Source organism: Molossus molossus, unplaced genomic scaffold, assembly GCF_014108415.1.
Source record: "Molossus molossus isolate mMolMol1 unplaced genomic scaffold, mMolMol1.p scaffold_m16_p_14, whole genome shotgun sequence".
NCBI classification, from domain to species: domain Eukaryota; kingdom Metazoa; phylum Chordata; class Mammalia; order Chiroptera; family Molossidae; genus Molossus; species Molossus molossus.
In genome coordinates this window covers 14,611,743-14,630,105 of record NW_023425349.1, presented here as the reverse complement: position 1 = coordinate 14,630,105, position 18,363 = coordinate 14,611,743, and the positions used below count along the sequence as shown (strand labels likewise).

The following is an 18,363-nucleotide window of genomic DNA, read 5'->3' as shown; positions in this document are numbered from 1 at the left end:
GTCACTTGCTTCCGGGGGAATAAAGAAAGGCAGCTACCTGGGGGAAGAGTGAGTGGGTTCTGGCTCCCCCTTCTGGAGCGAGGAACCTTTCCTGTTCCGAGGTATCGTCATCTATTCTGTGGACTCTAATGGAGAAGACGTGGAAGACTTGGATGAAAGATGCAGGTAAATGAACTTCAGCATGATGACACTAATACCATTTTACTCTCAGAAGTTCTGAGTTTCCATGAAACAGGTTGCTTCAGGAGGTAGAGAACTTCCTCATCACTGAAAGTGTACAGGCATAATTGGCAAGCTGACATAGTAAGAATGCTCTAAGGAACCCAAGGTCCAAATGGCGTGAGGTAGACTGGATTGTCATTGACTCGTACTCAGACCCCTCCCTGCAGTGCCCTCCCACTGAAAACGTCATACACCCCCACCCACAGAACTCAGGCAGGTTCACTGACATGTTCCGGCCCATGACATGGGGGTGGAGGTGACATGTACAACTTCCAAAATGAAGCTGTAAGAACCAACACATGGGTTCCTCAGGTTGTCTTTCCCCATCCCCACCGGAACGGCAATGCTCCACATCGAGGCCACCAGATGAGCAGTCGCCATGGACTGTGACGACGTTGTAGCATCGGTAAGAAAGGAGCGTTTCCCTTTGCCAACCACTGAGATGCGGGGATTGTTTAGCTGCACAGCCTAACCTGGCCCACACTGACAGACACAGGAGCCGGAGAACCATGACCCACGGGCCAAATCAACCCGCCACCTATGCGTGTAAACTAATTGCTCTGGAGCACAGCCACACAGATCTGACTTTTGCCTATAGCTGCTTTCACATTACAGTGAGAGCCGAGTACTAGCAACAGAGACTGAGTGTGGCCCACAGATCCTGAGACCATCTGGCTCCTTTCTGAAAACATTTGCCAGCCCCTGGACCAATTGCTCATTAAGACTCTTTCAACCTCGATTGTCTAGGAGTCTACTCTGTGCTGTCCTTCACCCATTGATTGAGCAACGATCAGTTAGTGACCACCATGCATCAGGCACTCTCCCAGGCTCTGGAGGAAAGACCAGGAACGAGATACGAACGAAGCCCCTGTTCTCACGGAACGCACCTTCCAGGCAGGGAGACGCACTGTCAATGAATAAACACAGGAGGATGGACACGGACGAGGGTGTAGGGGCAGCGGGACTTCTAAGCGACAATTTTCACTTCAAAAGAGACAATATGGTCTAAACCACGAAATCACCGAGGATAAACAGGCGAATGTACTTTTAAATTAAATTTCATAAAATGTCAACATGAAGATACCCTTTAAGCTTTCAGGAGAGGTTGATTCCATTGAAATAAAAGCTTCTCCATGCAATTCATGATAAAAACCAAATTTGATGCCTACGAGACTCTGTGATGTCTGATCCCTAGATCCAGCAGATGTCTCCAAGTTCTTCCCTAACCTATAACCTTCCCCTGATACCTCCAGCAACACCACTGCCTCTGTCCCGTGGGACAAGTTCTCTCCTGTTCCAAGTCTGGTCCAGCTGTTATTAACGGCAGGACCTTGGGAAGTTAAGGGTAAGAGGCTCAACTGCTCTGATTCTCAGTTTCTTCTTTGGAACTTTCATTGTCAGGCTGGTGTAAAAATCAAATGAATAATTTTAGATCTTGGTCGTGGTGGTATCTTGATTTCGTGATCGGATATATTTGTCAAATTATAGTGCCCGTTCAACGCAACAGGGTACATTTTTCTGGGTGTAAATGATACCTCAGGGACTGGAAAATAAAATCAATGCCAGTTGTTCAACTAATATCATTTCCTGGTCTCCTCTGTTTTCTGTTGCTTTCCCTGAAGGCCTCTGGAAATCTCTGGCATCCCCCGGTTGGCACGCAAAAGTACTTTGCACATATCAAAAATGTTAATAAAACACTGACCATATCGAACTACATGTGTTTCTGTTCCTGTTCCTCTCGGTCTGGGAGCTCCTTGAATGGAAAAGGCAACGTCTCGTTCACCTCCCATTTCCCTGTCACCTGGCACATAAATGGGCACCAGTAAATGTGTTTGAATGAAGGTGAATGTAGACAGAGGACAGGGCTCCTCTGCTCTGTGCCAGTATGCCCTGCCTCCCTCCAGCCATCAGTCATGAGCAGGACCTGCGCCATCCTTCCCAACATCACAGCTTGAAACCTGAAACTATTTTAACTTCAACTGAGTAGTGAAAGAGACAGGTGTTCAGGTGATAGGAAAAGACCTGACCATTCATTTCAGCATTGTATTCTGTTTTGGATCCCTAGCTATGGGTCATAAACTATGATTCTCGAGGTCTACAACTATGTATTTTAATATTTCTTTGCATTCTTCCCAGGATACCAAGCACAGTGCTAGATCGTAGTAGGTATGCAAAAATCAAACTGCTCAATTCAGCAATCATTCGAAAATTCCTTTCCCTCATCACTTTATTAAGTCAGGTGTTGTCCTAGATGCTAGAAACATGGAAAATGAATAAGGCATGATTTCCGACCTCAAGAAGCAGGAGGCTAGGACAGGACCCGAATGGTATGTATAGTCCAGCATTTGCCAAGTTGTATGCCACAGAATCACAAATCTGCAAAGGCACCCAGAATCAAATAGTTCAGGAAACGCTGTGTATTTAATCCACCTCTTGAGACTCATAATATGCATTCACACACTTAAGGCTCTGAGAAGGCCTGCAGTAAGTAGGTGTGGTTTGTGTCATTTAATCCAGTGCTTCAGTATTATTGAGCTTTTGTTAAGTTCCCAGGTGGTAATAAATACCCTCAAAATCATAGTGACTTGTAGCCACATAGGTTTGTTCATTGTCCGTGGTTCCTGTTGGTGGGGCTGTGACCCTTCCCTAGAAGTCGTCTTCATTTCGGATCCGGGCTGAAGGAGGAGGCTTTCTTGGGTATATGCCATTTGTGTGACAGAAGGAAAAGAGCAGAAGCCAAGGCAATGTCTCCTAACGTGTCTGCTAGATGAGACATGCATTTTGTGCTCTCACATTCCATTGGCCAAAGCAAATCACGTGGCCAAGTCCCATATCAACCCAATGGAAAGTGTCCACCTCCCACAGGCCAGCACCGCCGGTCATATGGTAACGCCCCCTGGTGACCCTCCGAGAGGAAGTCAACAACACAATCATGCAATCAACTACCAAATAAATGTATTTTTGTACCCACCCTTTCTTGAAATTTAGTTATCATATCATTCAGCAATTGCACACTTAAGGTATATACCCCAAAGAACTGTAGAGAGTTATTCAAACAAAAACATGTACACAAGTGTTCAGAGCAGCACTATTCACAGTAGATAAGAGGTAGAGGTCACCTAAATGTCCATCTATCTCTGAGCAGGTAAACAAAATGTGATACAACCATAAAATGAAATGTAAGTTAGCCATGAAAAAAGGCAGTGCTGATATATGTTGCAACATAAACAAACCCTAAAAACATTTTGTTAGTAAAGAAGCCAGACACATGCACACACAAAACACATATTTTGTATAATTTCATTGACACGAAATATCCAGAATAAGAAAACCTGGAGAGACAGACAGCAGATTAATACCTGCCGGGGCTGACTAGAGGGAGACTGAGGAATGACTGTGCTGAAGGGATACAGGATTTCCACTTGGGGTGGCGGAAAGGTCTGGAATTAAATAACAATGATAGTTGCATGATGGTGTGAATATACTTAATGCCACTGAAGTGTGCATTTTAAAATGGCTAGACACACTTGATGTTATGTATATTCACCATGAGAAAAACCAAGATTCAAAACAAAACTGATTTAACAGTCTACATAAACTTAAATCAGTATCTAGGGTTTGAGTACCTACTAAGAGTGAAACACTGAAGGAGAAGCAGATAATGAACAAATGAAAAAGGACACGGTGTCTTCTCTCAGGGATCTTAGAGTTTAGTAGCCAATATGTACACATGTGTACATGAGACCAGCCAGAATGCACCTCGAAACCGCTCTGCTCACAGTACCAAAGGGCAGCTTCCTTCTGACTGAGATCTGGGGGAGGGACTAAGGGTTGACTTAATGCTCTTCAAAATGAACTGGTACCATATCTATCAGTCAATGAATCAACTTCCACGAGTGACTGGCTTCCATTTCCGCCATCTCGATGCCGGGATACTGCACAGTCACTGAGCTCGACAAGGAACCAAATGTGACCTGCTGTCAAGGGAGAACCACGAACACCACCTTGACCATGTACCACGCAGGTGTTCTCTGTGTACACTCGGCCACGAGCTTCCTGAAAGGTGGAGCCCGGAATGACCATGCACCAAGAGTTAAATGTGCTGATATCCCTTCTGTCAACATCAGCCTCGACCCCATCCGAATTCCCACCTCTTTGTGCCCTAGTCGCCAGAGGATCCCAGATGTCCCCAGGTTAGGGGCAGCACTTTCTACAGTCATGTCACCTGGACTGTTGCAAGGCCTCAGGAACTGTCTGTCATAAAGGCATTTGATCTCTTCGGGTCTGGATCCTTCGGCGAGTATGAGAGTAGCTACGGAAACGGCACGCCTACCCACATACACAAGGTGGCAGGTAATCTTAGGAAAACCACAGGCTTTCTAAAGTAACGAGCAGAGCCTGCAAGCACAGAGAAAGAGCTCTATGCCTCTTGCTCTGATAAAGCCCATGACTATGATGTATGTGCCCCAGGTTGATAAATGATGCGGTGTACAGTTTAAGAGCATCGGCACTGAGTGGACCTGGATTCAAATCCTTACTCTGCCACCTACAACATAATTAAGTTCTAGAAGTCTCAATTTTCAAATCTGGAAAATGGATCTGTGTTGAGGTGTACATAAGACATTGACATTAAAAAACAAGTTCTAGCCCTGCCGGTGTGGCTCACTGGTTGAGTGTCAACCCATGCACCAAGAGGTCGCCAGTTTGATTCCTGGTCAGGGCACATGCAAATTACTTGCAAATCCCCAGTGCAGGACATGCAGGAGGCACCAATCGATGTTCTCTCTCATCGATGTTTCTGTCTCTCTCTCCCTCTCCCTTCCTTTCTCTCTAAAAATCAATGAAGAAAAAAATATTTTAAAAAAAAGAGCTCTGAGAATTATACAGTAAATCATAGTTATGATTTTTATTTTATATCAGCACCCTTGATTTGGGGTTGGTGCTTTCTACATAATTTCCTGTTAAAGGCAGAATAATGGCTCCAAGGCAGAGGTGCTTCTATTCCCATTTTATAGATTAGAAGTCCCAGCAAAGCTCAGAGACTTAATTAATAGTCCAACGTCTTATCACTGTCAAATGTGCTCGCCCGAGCCTCCCCATTCCGCTTGTTTTCTGGCCGAGTCGTAACTGGCATTTCAATCCAGTTCTCAAGGGGACTCCACTTTCGCTTCTGACAGCACAGAGAACAGGCCATCCTGAGCTGTAAAGGAAAGTCAGCACTTGGGTGCCAGCAGCTGGGTGGAGGTCGGCAACCCCATTTGGCATGAGGTGTTGCTCTTTTATTCAACAGGCCTCATGGACAGAGCCATGGGAAGGCAGACACAAGGGTTCCCAACAGTGCCTCCCAGGTCCCTGTTCGTGGGACGAGAGGGACCTTAGTCATCAGCCTGCGAACCTGAGCTAATCTTAGTGAGAACTGACCCCAAGATGCACCGGCCACGATGACTCAGCAGCCCCCCTGGGATCAGAGGCCACATGAGGTGCAGGGGTGTGAGAGAGAGGGGGCTTATGAAAAGGAGATATGATCATGTCCTGTCCTTCTTCCTCCACCACAGCTGGGCTGGGACATGGTACCACTGTACCCACATCTAGAATGTGTCGGGATACTCACAGCTCCCCCAGAGAAGTAAGGTGTCCTTAGGAGCCCAGGTGACTAAGAACCAAAAGACAGGGGACCTTGGGAAAGAGATTTTACCTTTTTGAGCCTCAGTTTTGTCATCTGTATAATGGGGAGAATGATCCCTCTCTCAGTTGGTGGGAGGAACGCACTGGCTAGTGGGTATTAGCACATGCCTAAGAAGGAGCAGCAGCTCAAAAAAGGGCTATTTCTTTACACTTCCACACTCTCTGTTCCTTTCTCCCTCTTGCTGCAAGACGACTTTGAGAATAACCATCTGCACTCCATTTATTTGGCCTAGATCCTGAGGAACGAGATCGCTGGTGCTGCTTCTCTCCCTGGGCCTCCTCCTGCTCCTCCATCTCCTCCCGTCCTTTACTCTTCCTGCCCTCCCTCTCCTCCTCCCTCTTTCTCCCCTCCCCTCCTCCTAGTCTTCCTCCTTCAAGTGGCACTTCAGCACCAACCAAGTACAAAAATCCAACCCAGCAAACATGCGTTGGGTCGCTATGTCCATAGCGCTGAATGTGACGAAATGCAAAGCCGGCAAGGCACAACACCTCCCTCCAAGAGAAGAGACAAAAGCAAAACAAAAATGAATATGTTGAACGATGAGTTAAAAAAAAAAAATCATATCACAAAAGAAGTCTTAAAAGAGGCTTTTCCGAAGAGGTGGTATCGGGAGGCTTCGGGACATGGGCCCTGGCTGGGAGTGTAACTCCCCGGCCATGGAGGCGGCGCAGGTGCCTGACGAGGGCTCTCCACACAAGGGAGCAGAGGCCGCACACAGTGGGCCCTGACGAGGGCTCTCCACACAAGGGAGCAGAGGCCGCACACAGTGGGCCCTGACGAGGGCCCTCCACACAAGGGAGCAGAGGCCGCACACAGTGGGCCCTGACGAGGGCTCTCCACACGAGGGAGCAGAGGCCGCACACAGTGGGCCCTGACGAGGGCTCTCCACACAAGGGAGCAGAGGCCGCACACAGTGGGCCCTGACGAGGGCCTCCACACAGGGAGCAGAGGCCGCACACAGTGGGCCCTGACGAGGGCTCCACACGAGGGAGCAGAGGCCGGCACACAGTGGGCCCTGACGAGGGCTCTCCACACGAGGGAGCAGAGGCCGCACACAGTGGGCCCTGACGAGGGCTCCACACGAGGGAGCAGAGGCCGCACACAGTGGGCCCTGACGAGGGCTCCACACAAGGGAGCAGAGGCCGCACACAGTGGGCCCTGACGAGGGCTCCACACGAGGGAGCAGAGGCCGCACACAGTGGGCCCTGACGAGGGCTCTCCACACGAGGGAGCAGAGGCCGCACACAGTGGGCCCTGACGAGGGCTCCACACGAGGGAGCAGAGGCCGCACACAGTGGGCCCGGACGAGGGCTCCACACAGGGAGCAGAGCCGGCACACAGTGGGCCCTGACGCGGGCTCCACACGAGGGAGCAGAGGCCGCACACAGTGGGCCCTGACGAGGGCTCTCCACACAAGGGAGCAGAGGCCGCACACAGTGGGCCCTGACGAGGGCCCTCCACACGAGGGAGCAGAGGCCGCACACAGTGGGCCCTGACGAGGGCTCCACACGAGGGAGCAGAGGCCGGCACACAGTGGGCCCTGACGAGGGCTCCACACGAGGGAGCAGAGGCCGCACACAGTGGGCCCTGACGAGGGCTCTCCACACGAGGGAGCAGAGGCCGCACACAGTGGGCCCTGACGAGGGCTCCACACGAGGGAGCAGAGGCCGCACACAGTGGGCCCTGACGAGGGCTCTCCACACGAGGGAGCAGAGGCCGGCACACAGTGGGCCCTGACGAGGGCTCCACACGAGGGAGCAGAGGCCGCACACAGTGGGCCCTGACGAGCGCTCTCCACACGAGGGAGCAGAGGCGGCACACAGTGGGCCCTGACGAGGGCTCCACACGAGGGAGCAGAGGCCGCACACAGTGGGCCCTGACGAGGGCTCCACACGAGGGAGCAGAGGCCGCACACAGTGGGCCCTGACGAGGGCTCTCCACACAAGGGAGCAGAGGCCGCACACAGTGGGTCCTGACGAGGGCTCCACACGAGGGAGCAGAGGCCGGCACACAGTGGGCCCTGACGAGGGCTCTCCACACAAGGGAGCAGAGGCCGCACACAGTGGGCCCTGACGAGCGCCCTCCACACGAGGGAGCAGAGGCCGGCACACAGTGGGCCCTGACGAGGGCTCTCCACACAAGGGAGCAGAGGCGGCACACAGTGGGCCCTGACGAGGGCTCTCCACACGAGGGAGCAGAGGCCGCACACAGTGGGCCCTGACGAGGGCTCTCCACACGAGGGAGCAGAGGCCGCACACAGTGGGCCCTGACGAGCGCCCTCCACACAAGGGAGCAGAGGCCGGCACACAGTGGGCCCTGACGAGGGCTCCACACAAGGGAGCAGAGGCCGCACACAGTGGGCCCTGACGAGGGCTCCACACAAGGGAGCAGAGGCCGCACACAGTGGGCCCTGACGAGGGCTCCACACAAGGGAGCAGAGGCCGCACACAGTGGGCCCTGACGAGGGCTCCACACAAGGGAGCAGAGGCCGCACACAGTGGGCCCTGACGAGGGCTCTCCACACGAGGGAGCAGAGGCCGCACACAGTGGGCCCTGAGGAGGGCTCTCCACACAAGGGAGCAGAGGCCGGCACACAGTGGGCCCTGACGAGGGCTCTCCACACGAGGGAGCAGAGGCCGGCACACAGTGGGCCCTGACGAGCGCTCTCCACACGAGGGAGCAGAGGCCGCACACAGTGGGCCCTGACGAGGGCTCCACACGAGGGAGCAGAGGCCGCACACAGTGGGCCCTGACGAGCGCTCTCCACACGAGGGAGCAGAGGCGGCACACAGTGGGCCCTGACGAGGGCTCCACACGAGGGAGCAGAGGCCGCACACAGTGGGCCCTGACGAGGGCTCCACACGAGGGAGCAGAGGCCGCACACAGTGGGCCCTGACGAGGGCTCCACACGAGGGAGCAGAGGCCGGCACACAGTGGGCCCTGACGAGGGCTCTCCACACGAGGGAGCAGAGGCCGCACACAGTGGGCCCTGACGAGGGCTCTCCACACGAGGGAGCAGAGGCCGCACACAGTGGGCCCTGACGAGGGCTCCACACGAGGGAGCAGAGGCCGCACACAGTGGGCCCTGACGAGGGCTCCACACAAGGGAGCAGAGGCCGGCACACAGTGGGCCCTGACTAGGGCTCACCACACGAGGGAGCAGAGGCCGCACACAGTGGGCCCTCAGGGAGTGGCTGTTAGGCTGGACGGGATCCATTATGATGTGGAAGGAGAAGACTGAGTTCAGAGAAAGCAGAGCTCACTATGTTCTGGGCAATTCACTCACTTCATTTTGTATTCATTCCTTCATAAACAAATTTAACAAATATATTCTGAGCACTGTTCATGTACCAGGTTCTATATATTGTGCTAAAGACAGAGATGGTCCCTACCATCATGGAATTTGCACTTCCACAGGACAGTCATATTGGTAATATGATGACTGCATGTGTGTGTGTGTGTGTGTGTGTGCGCGCGCGCGTGTGCATGTCAAGTCCTAGAGGTGACATCTAGAGGTGACGTGCCTAATAACCTGGGCAGAGAAGATAAGAGAAGCCTTCTTGGGAGAAGTGCAAGTGCAGGAATTTAAGAGACTTTGTGGTAAGGTGCAAAGTGATATAAAATAAAAATGTAAAAAGATGCCTGCAGTGAAATGTAAGATATTCCACGGCCTGGAGTAAAGATATCGGTGTGTGCCGGAGGGTGGAATGAGACAAAGACAAGAAATAGGTTAGGCAAGGTTTGGTGACATTGCCTGGTGCCAAGTTAGGAAGTCTAACCTTTATACCAAAACCTCCCCAGAGGAAGTGAAGGGTTTTAAGCACAAAGTGGCAGTACAGGGCTGGATGTGAAGACCACACCTCCGTCTGTGACGGGGGTGGAGAGCAGAAGGGATCAGGGTCAAGGAGGCTGGCGTGGTGGTCACTGCAGTGTCCATGGAAGGGGCAACGATGGGGGAGGAGCCGAACCAAGGCAGGGTGCAGAAGGAAGGATCCCTGACTGGGGTGGATGTTTGAGCTGGGCATTGAAAGATAAACTGAACTCGATAAAGGAGAGGCGGAGGTCACTTAAGGCATGAAGGGATTGTGGGTGCATGGGTGATAGGAGAGAGACCCTCATCTACAAGGAGCTGAGTTTCAAGCAGACACAGAGGAAAAGAAAAAAAAGATGTGGGGAGGACAATGTTGAAGAAGGAAAGAAGCAAGAAGGAGAAAGAGGGAAAATGATATGAGATCAACAAGTGAAATGGACCATTTGAAGGTGAATAATTAGAATGAGGTTCTCAAAACACACCAGTCTCAGGTGGCCCTGTCTGGAGGTTCAGAGAGCAGGTGATGCCTCGTGTTATCAGTCATTCACCCCACAGCCCCTCACTGCCTAACCTCCCATCTCTGAAAGATCTTTACCTTCTCCCTGTTCGTCTTTCTCCTTGGGCAACTGAGAAGAGGCTACTGACCTCACTCCTTCCTTCATTAAGAAAAATATCAGGTGCCATTGAATCTGAGATGCCACTCGCTGAGAGACACATCAGTGTTCTATGGACACTAGGAGGAAACAGCCTGCCAGCTAAACGAGGACACAGCATCAGTTATCAGAAACATTCTAATTTCAGAGATGCAGCTTAAATCTATGAAAAGTATTCAGAGAAAAAGTTCAAGACGATGCCCCCGTGACCCCATCTGTGAGCTGTCGCCACCTCCGGCCCCGTGTTCTCCCATCCTCACTATGGATGAACCAGCAGGTGTTCTCAGCGAAGGCAGATAACTCCATTCATACCAAAGACCCTGTTCTCTCCTGCCTGTTCAACGTGGACGCTAACATCATCCTTCTCGCTTGCAGAATCACTCTCGCTCTCGGAACAGTCCTTTCCAGCGGCATAGAAAAGTCGTGTCGCTTCCCTATTAAAAAGGAAGAGCAACTCACCTGCTCCACATCACTTGCTGCTACCGAGCCACCGACTGCAGTGTCGCCCTGCAGAGCTCCCTCCCTCCCCTGCCTCCACCTCCTGACTCCCGTTTTCTATGGACTGCATCCGACCCAGGCTCCCTCTCTGTATCGCCATCAAAGCACCTTTTGTCGGGGTCACCAAGGACCTGCCTGCTGCTAAATTCACACCCAGGTTCTTACTCCACATCTTAATTCTCCTATCGGCAGCATTCGACGCAACTGACCGTGACCTCTGTGTGGGAAAATATACTTTCCATGGCTTCCAGGATACATGCTCTCCTCCTACCTCCTTGGTCTCTTCTCAGCTCTTGTTTCTTGTTCCTCATCATCATCCCAGTATCCACACTTCGATGTTAAACTCTCCACGGCTCAAGAACTGGATTCTTTCTCTTCTCTAAGTACACTTTCTTCCAAGGTAATCTAGCCAATCCCACATCATTAAATATTATCTCTATGCTAATTTATATCTCTGCTTCTTTCCTCCAATCTTCCAAATGCCCATTGAAAATATACGTTTGTATATAGAATAGACGTTTCAAACTTAGGTAAAAACCGAATTAGGTTCACACCCAATTCCTCGTGTCCCATCAAAGTATCCTCCTCCCACAGTCTTCACCATATCAGTGAGGCAATTCCAACATTGCATTTACTCAGGCAAAAGTTGGGGATCATCTTCTGCTCCTCTGTTTCTCGCACAAATGCCTCCATCCACTACTGAATAATGTCAGCACTACTTCAAAATATACCCATAATTCCATCACTTCTCACAACCTTCACTGTCACGATCATGGTCCAGACCACCACTGTCCCTCGCCTCGGTAAACACAGTAGCCTCCTAACTGGGTTCCTTGTATGTATTCGTTCCCTCGATGGTCTTTTCTGGTCAACAGTCATAGTGATTCATTTAAAATGTAAGTCAGGTCCCGTTACTCCACTGTCTGCATTTGCAGGGACTTCTCATTTCATCCTGAGTAATATCTAAAGGCTTTCCATGGTCTACAAATTTCTACAAGCCCTGTTCCCTGACTGTCCCTGATTGTAAGCACAATATATTTCTTTGTTTACTTGTTTATCGTCTGTTCCCCCGACATGCAAAATATAAGCTCCCAAATCACTGAGACGTAGCTTATTCACTGCATAGAGCCAGCTCTTAAAACAATCTCTGGCATATAGTTGATGTTCCATAAATACTGCTAAATAAATGAGTGAATGTATAAATGAAAACATTTCTGGATCATCCCTTGGTTTCAACAAAGTATTCTTTCTGCATCTCTTTCCACATCAGTGAGTGACTGAGGCACAGTTCTGCTCTCTGCACACCTCACAAGATGGACAGTCGATTAAATGACGTGACCACGTCAGTAAAGCGCTCAATGGGCTTCTTGGAGAAAGAAGTATAAAAATAAGAATAAATTATGCTATTAGCATTATTACTACCAGAGGCTGTTACTTCTTTGACTAATAGTCTCTGATCATTTCTATGATTCCTTTTTTCTCGTTTCTAGTCTTCTTCTCTGACCCTCTTCTTTCCTACCTCCCTGTGCCTTTGCCCTGTTTTGCAGACGTTTTATGAAACACCACAAGGAAACGTCGTGAGTGCCGTTCATGCTCATCTATATCCACCAAAGTAAACCTCTGCAGCATCTCCCCTTGCAGCCTCATTCAGAGGAATTAGAAGAGGAACACCATTTTGAGAAGTTCTGAATCGGGCTTTGGGGGTTAAAATTCTGGCTCAATCACTTACTGGGTAACCCCTCTCAGCCCCGTTTTCTCACCTATAAAATGGGGACGTTATTTACGCCTTTCTTGTAGCAATGCGGTGAGGATTAAAAAAATGTAATACATACAATTACATAACACAAATAAGTCTAAGTTAAAGTAAATATAAATAGAATAAAAAGAAATCGGTGCAGGCCCTGTCTCATAGGGAAGCGCTGACTCAGTAGTATCTGTTGTGATTTCTGTCTGGACCGCAGGCCGACGCTCTAACCACTGAGCACCCCGGCCAGGGCTGTTGTGATTTCTGGCTCCTCTGGCCTCAGTCCCTGCAGCTCGTCTTCCCGCTGGGCTGGACCACCTCCTGCTTTTCCCTGTCCCTGCCCTACCCATGTTTTCTCTTTCCAGACGATGTCAGGATGGAGTACATTCATAAACAAACGTTTACTAGCTGCATATTATATACTCGGAAACGTATGCATATACATCATGTGTGTACAGCAAGGTGTATTTTCACAAAGTGAACACCACCCAGATCAAGAAACAGAACATTACCAATACTTCCAGAAACACCTCTGATCTACCATCAATCGCTTCCCCACTCATCCTCCCCAAAAGGTGGACGACTCTGAAACAATGTGTTTGTTTGTCCTGGTTTTGACCTGTGTGGGAATGAAATCGTAGTGCGTGTATTCGTTTATGTCTGGCTTCTTTTCCTCAATGAGATCTCCATGAGATTCTTCCACAGTGTTGCGCGAAAGGGTATTTATTCTGTTCTCTTTCCTGTGCTGTAGCCCAGCAAGTGAATGTAGGACAACTTATTCATCCACTTTCTTGTTGATGAGCATTTGGGGCTACTTCTATTTGGACATTTTGAATCAAGTGGCTGTGAACATCCGTGTTTTTTGGTGAACACAGGGAACACTTCTGTTGGGCATATTCTCAGGAGTTGTAATTGCTGGGTCAGATGGTGAGGCTATGCTGGGTTGTCAGTAAATACTGCAAGAGTTTTCCAGAACTGCTGTACCCACTTATACCCTCAGGCAACGTGGTCAGGTCCCAGGGCTCCGAACTGTCTCTCCTTGAAATTGGCAGGGCTTTGCATTTGAGCCAGACGGGTTGCTGAGGTATGCTAATGCACTGTGGTGTTAATTTACATTTTCTGAGGACGAGGAAAGTGAATTACCTTTTCGAATGTTTATTTGCCACTTTGATATTCCTGTTTGTGAAGCAGGAATATCTTTTACCCATTTTCTTGTCTTACTAGATTGTCTGTCTTTTTCTTGTTGGCTTTAGGAGTTATTGATATGTTTTGCACAAGAGTTCTCGGTCAGATACACGTATCACAGATACTTCCATCCACTCGATAGCGTGCATTTTCATGCTAGGAATAGCAGCCTCTGATAAACAGAAATTTTTAATTTCAATGTCGTCCGATTTATCAACCTTTCTCTTACATTTAGTGCTTTTTGTATTCTGCTGAATAAATATCAGACTACTGAAAAGTCATGAGATAATCTTCTGTCTTATATTTAAGGAGCTTTTTCCTTTTACCTTCCAGCACCATGACATTACTCTCCCTCGGACACCATTTCTCCCCTGTGATTCCTCTATCTAGACAGACAGAATGAATTACTCCCTTTTCTGGGTCTCTATAATAGTATGCATTACTTTTATTATCTCTATTATATATTACGTTCAATCATATGTATTTTCCTGTCCATTCTCTCTATCTCTTCCCCACACTCCATTCACTCAATTATCAAATTCTTCGCAGTCTTTTCACTAAATCCTGGCCATGATGCCTTCTAAGTAACTCAAAAATTGGTCTCTTTTCTCCATCCCAACTGCCACCTCCATGTCTAAATCCATGACCTCTCTTCAAAAGTACTACAATAGCCTCCAACTGGTCACCAACCTGATACCCACCCATCTCTAATTAACTGACCACACAAAAGCCAGAGTGGTCTTCCAAAACATCAACCTCTTCATGCTATTTCCTTGGTAAAAACTCTTCCATGGTGCCCAGCACTCTCAAATTAATGTTCAACTCATTGATGCGCTGCAGGATCTGAAGGGTTCCTTTGTCCTTCTCACCATTGATGTCTCAGCCTTAGTCTCTTAAGACTTTCCAGTTCCTCGAATGCCCCTTCATAGAGACTCTTCTGTCTGCCCCCATATCCACGAGCCTGCCCTAGTTCTCATCCTTCAGGTCTTATCCCATGAATCTTTTTTAGCAAGAAAACTTCCCTGATTCTCTTGTAAGTTAAGTCCCCACACCAACTAGTACCATAAAACCCTCATGTTTTTTCTCAGTTAAAACACAATATGCTGCCCGGCCAGTGTGGCTCAGTGTTTAGTGTCTAGAGCGTCGACTCATGCACCAAGAGGTTGCTGGTTTGATTCCCAGTCAGGGCACATGCCCAGGTTTTGGGCCTGATCCCCAGTGGGGGGCATGCAGGAGGTGGCCAATCAATGTTCTCTCATCGATGTTTCTATCTCTCTCTCCCTCTCCCTTCCTCTCTCTCTAAACTCAATAAAGGAAAAAAACATTTAAAAACAACAACAACAACACAAAAACGCATGATGCTTATTATTATTTGTCTAGGTCCATCTTCTCTGATAGAGCATATACTTCCTTGGGATAGAAATTATGTCTTGTTTACTCCTGTACCCTTGTGACTAGCTCAGGGCTAATATGGCTCCTTAAATAATATACGCAGGGTAGGGCAAAATTAGGTTTCCAGTTGTTTGTATGGAAAATAATACAATAATTAATCAATAATAATACGAGAATAAACTGTGTGTCACATGCTCATGACTGTAAACTTACTTTTTCCCCACCCTGTATGTTGTAAATTGAAAAGAACTGATTTGTGCTGATGTGTCCCATGTCTCACATTAAATTTGGCACATAGCCAGTCTCAAGAAAAGTCTTCATAAAAGCCTAGATTCTGTATTGAGGTCTTACAGACCACTTACTTCAATCACCCAACCCAATGGAATGATGATTAAATAATCTCTCTAATAACATTCCTATCAAATGTCATTTACTTATAACTCAGAGTCACTACATACATCGGCAGGCCCTTCTAGGTTTGGCATAAATGTGCATTAGAAGATCTATTGTACACTGAGTTTAAACTGAGATCTACTTTATCTCAGTTAAAAGCTGGGGTCCTTGTAGTTTCCTGTAAGTAGATCAGGGTTAGCCCGTTTCATCCATGTTAATAAATCTGACTATCTTTTCTGCAAGACAACCCTTCAGGGATATGCAGACAACACCCTTTGCTCCAAGTCAACCTCTTCAGCTGTTCATCATAGGACACCCTCCTTCAGGAACTGTAGTTTGTTAACACTCTCTTGAAGTGTGATGCAGACTTGAATCAAATCCTCCAGGTGTGCTCTGGCAATCTAGAATAGGACAAGGCTGTCACCTCCTTTTCCATGGATAATATACTTCTAATAATGTAGCCCGTGGCAGACTTGGATCTGCGGGGACGAACACTTATAATTTTGTTGCTCACTGAGAAAAATAATTCAAAATTAGATATGAAAGTGAATATTTAGAATGAGAAAAGATGAGGACACGGAAGGGGAGGGAACCCTGGACCTCAAGTGTCATTAGCTTTGTGGTAAATCAGCCTCTAACTGCCCCTGTGATCTTAATAACTTCCTAGTAACATCTTGTGAATCCCTCCTAAACGTATTCCAATTATAACTCACAGGTCTCTCCACCTCTAACACACACAGCAGGGTGATCAATGCAGATGAAAGCCAAACTTCCTGGACTCAAACCCTGCTGGCACTTCAAGGTCACCGAGAGAGCACAGGAGCTAACATCACTGTACGCCCAAGCCAGTTCTGACCTTCTCGTTAGGCATTACCAAACCATCTGTCTACTCCTTTCGCTACTAAAAGAGCAGGGTTCTTCTTCGTGTATTTGAGGATATGTTTTGTTTTAATACTAAACCACTTTCTTGGCCTGGATTTTCCTGAGAATTTTCATTCATTGCTCCCTAGTGACACTTCGAAGCCATCCTTGAACCATTTTCCAATCATATCCTATAACAGCAGCATGAATCAAAGAGTTGCCAGAGAACTAGAATATAAAAGTCCTACCAACCTCTGCTTAGCTCCGCCTGCCAATCTCCACCCAACTTTCCTCCCACTGACATTCAGCATCACCTTTATCAGGTACCTTTCTAGAAGGTCTACACAAAGTTAAAGCATGTCATTTCCTTTTCTGACTATAAAGTTAATACATGATCACCATAGGGAAGTCAGAAAAGGAGCTGGGAGCCCAAGAGAGATCATCTGTAACCTAACCATCGAGAGGTATCCTCTTTTAACAGCTCCGCGTATTTCCTTGCCATATTGTTGCTCCTTATTCTTCTACATGGTCATGCCATACATTCAGTCAGAAGCCAGCCATGTTTAAATTAACATTGTATCCAATCATTGTCACATACACTTGGAAGTTCTTTATAAACCACATTTCAGGACGGCCTGATATCATGTTGTATGGATGCTACATTAATTAACTTAGTATCCTCATGTGGAAAATTGAGATCTTTACGTTGTTTTTCTGTCATTGTAACGTATTGCTTTTTAAAACATCACCATCTGTACTTAAAGGCTTGTCAGTTTCCCCTACAATATCCTCTCCACTTTAGGATGAATTAATAAGGGTATAATTATTATTTTAAAGAATATCTTATTCTAGCCCTGGCTGGTTTGGCTCAGCAGTTGGAGTGTGGGCCTGCGGACCAGAGAGTCCCTGGTTCGGTTCCAGCTAGGGGCACGTACCAATAAAAAATAATAATAATATCTTATTCTAAGGTTATGAGTATATATGGAGCACCTAACATGGACCTGATATGTAACAGACATGAAACAAATACAAATATTTGCATGTAGCAGCAAATTAATCCTTATGATTATTACATTCTCGGTAGCAATGCCGAAGAGACCTGTCTGTACACCCCAGGCAGCATGGACCGCTCTCATCTGTCAGCTCTGCTAAAAGCAAATACACATACATACACATACACAAACACATATGTGTATTTGTGTGTATGTATGAAAAACTGAAGATCACAAATATCAACAAATAAGGAAAAAGAAGATTTCATAGAACCAAACATTCTATAAATTGCCCTATAGCTCTTAGAATTCAAATAACACCTGCCAAAATGCATTGAAAATCAAACACCGTAATGTAGGAAATTCAGACAATAGGATATGAAACTATAATATATATTAGATCTGGAGAATCTATAAATAACATGGTTTAGATGTTTTCATCAAAATAATCAGATAAAGCTCACAACTCCATACTTGATATCTGAAAACTAATTAATAACCCTGAGTTTAATGTCCTGTCTATGTTAGAATTGTTAAAGGGACTTTATATCATGGCTTAGTTTTCATTGGTCTCTCTGTCTTTCATCTTTTTCGTTCTCCCTGCACATCATGCCTCCCCCAGTCTGCCTCCTCCTCCTCTCTCGGGTCCCCCCATGGCCACCAGCACCTACCTTGAAGGTGAAGTTTGCTCTCGGTGCTTTGCAGAAGGACAGAACTCACAGAGTCCAGATTGTCATAGCTGTTACAGCCCAGAGGCCCAGTGCGTGTCTCTGTGACCTGGAGTGGACATCAAGGGTGGCAGATGTGAGACAGACAGCCTTGTATGGGACAGTCCCTGCAAAGTCAGCCCCTAGCACAGCAAAGCCAGCAGAAAACATCTTCTCCCCAAGCCAATGGCTGCTTCCTGAGTGCCTTGCCTGTGCCAA

General features: G+C 47.8%; 1 protein-coding gene across 1 annotated transcript in view; it reads right to left on the bottom strand.

Annotated features, from left to right (window-relative positions):
- The window catches only part of BRINP1 (BMP/retinoic acid inducible neural specific 1), a 175,738-nt gene that overhangs the window by 37,329 nt on the left and 120,046 nt on the right, over positions 1 to 18,363 (bottom strand). Inside the window, exon 5 of the mRNA XM_036261325.1 lies at positions 18,109 to 18,214. Coding sequence (XP_036117218.1) covers positions 18,109 to 18,214 — 106 coding nt within the window. The remainder of the gene's footprint in view (positions 1 to 18,108; positions 18,215 to 18,363) is intronic.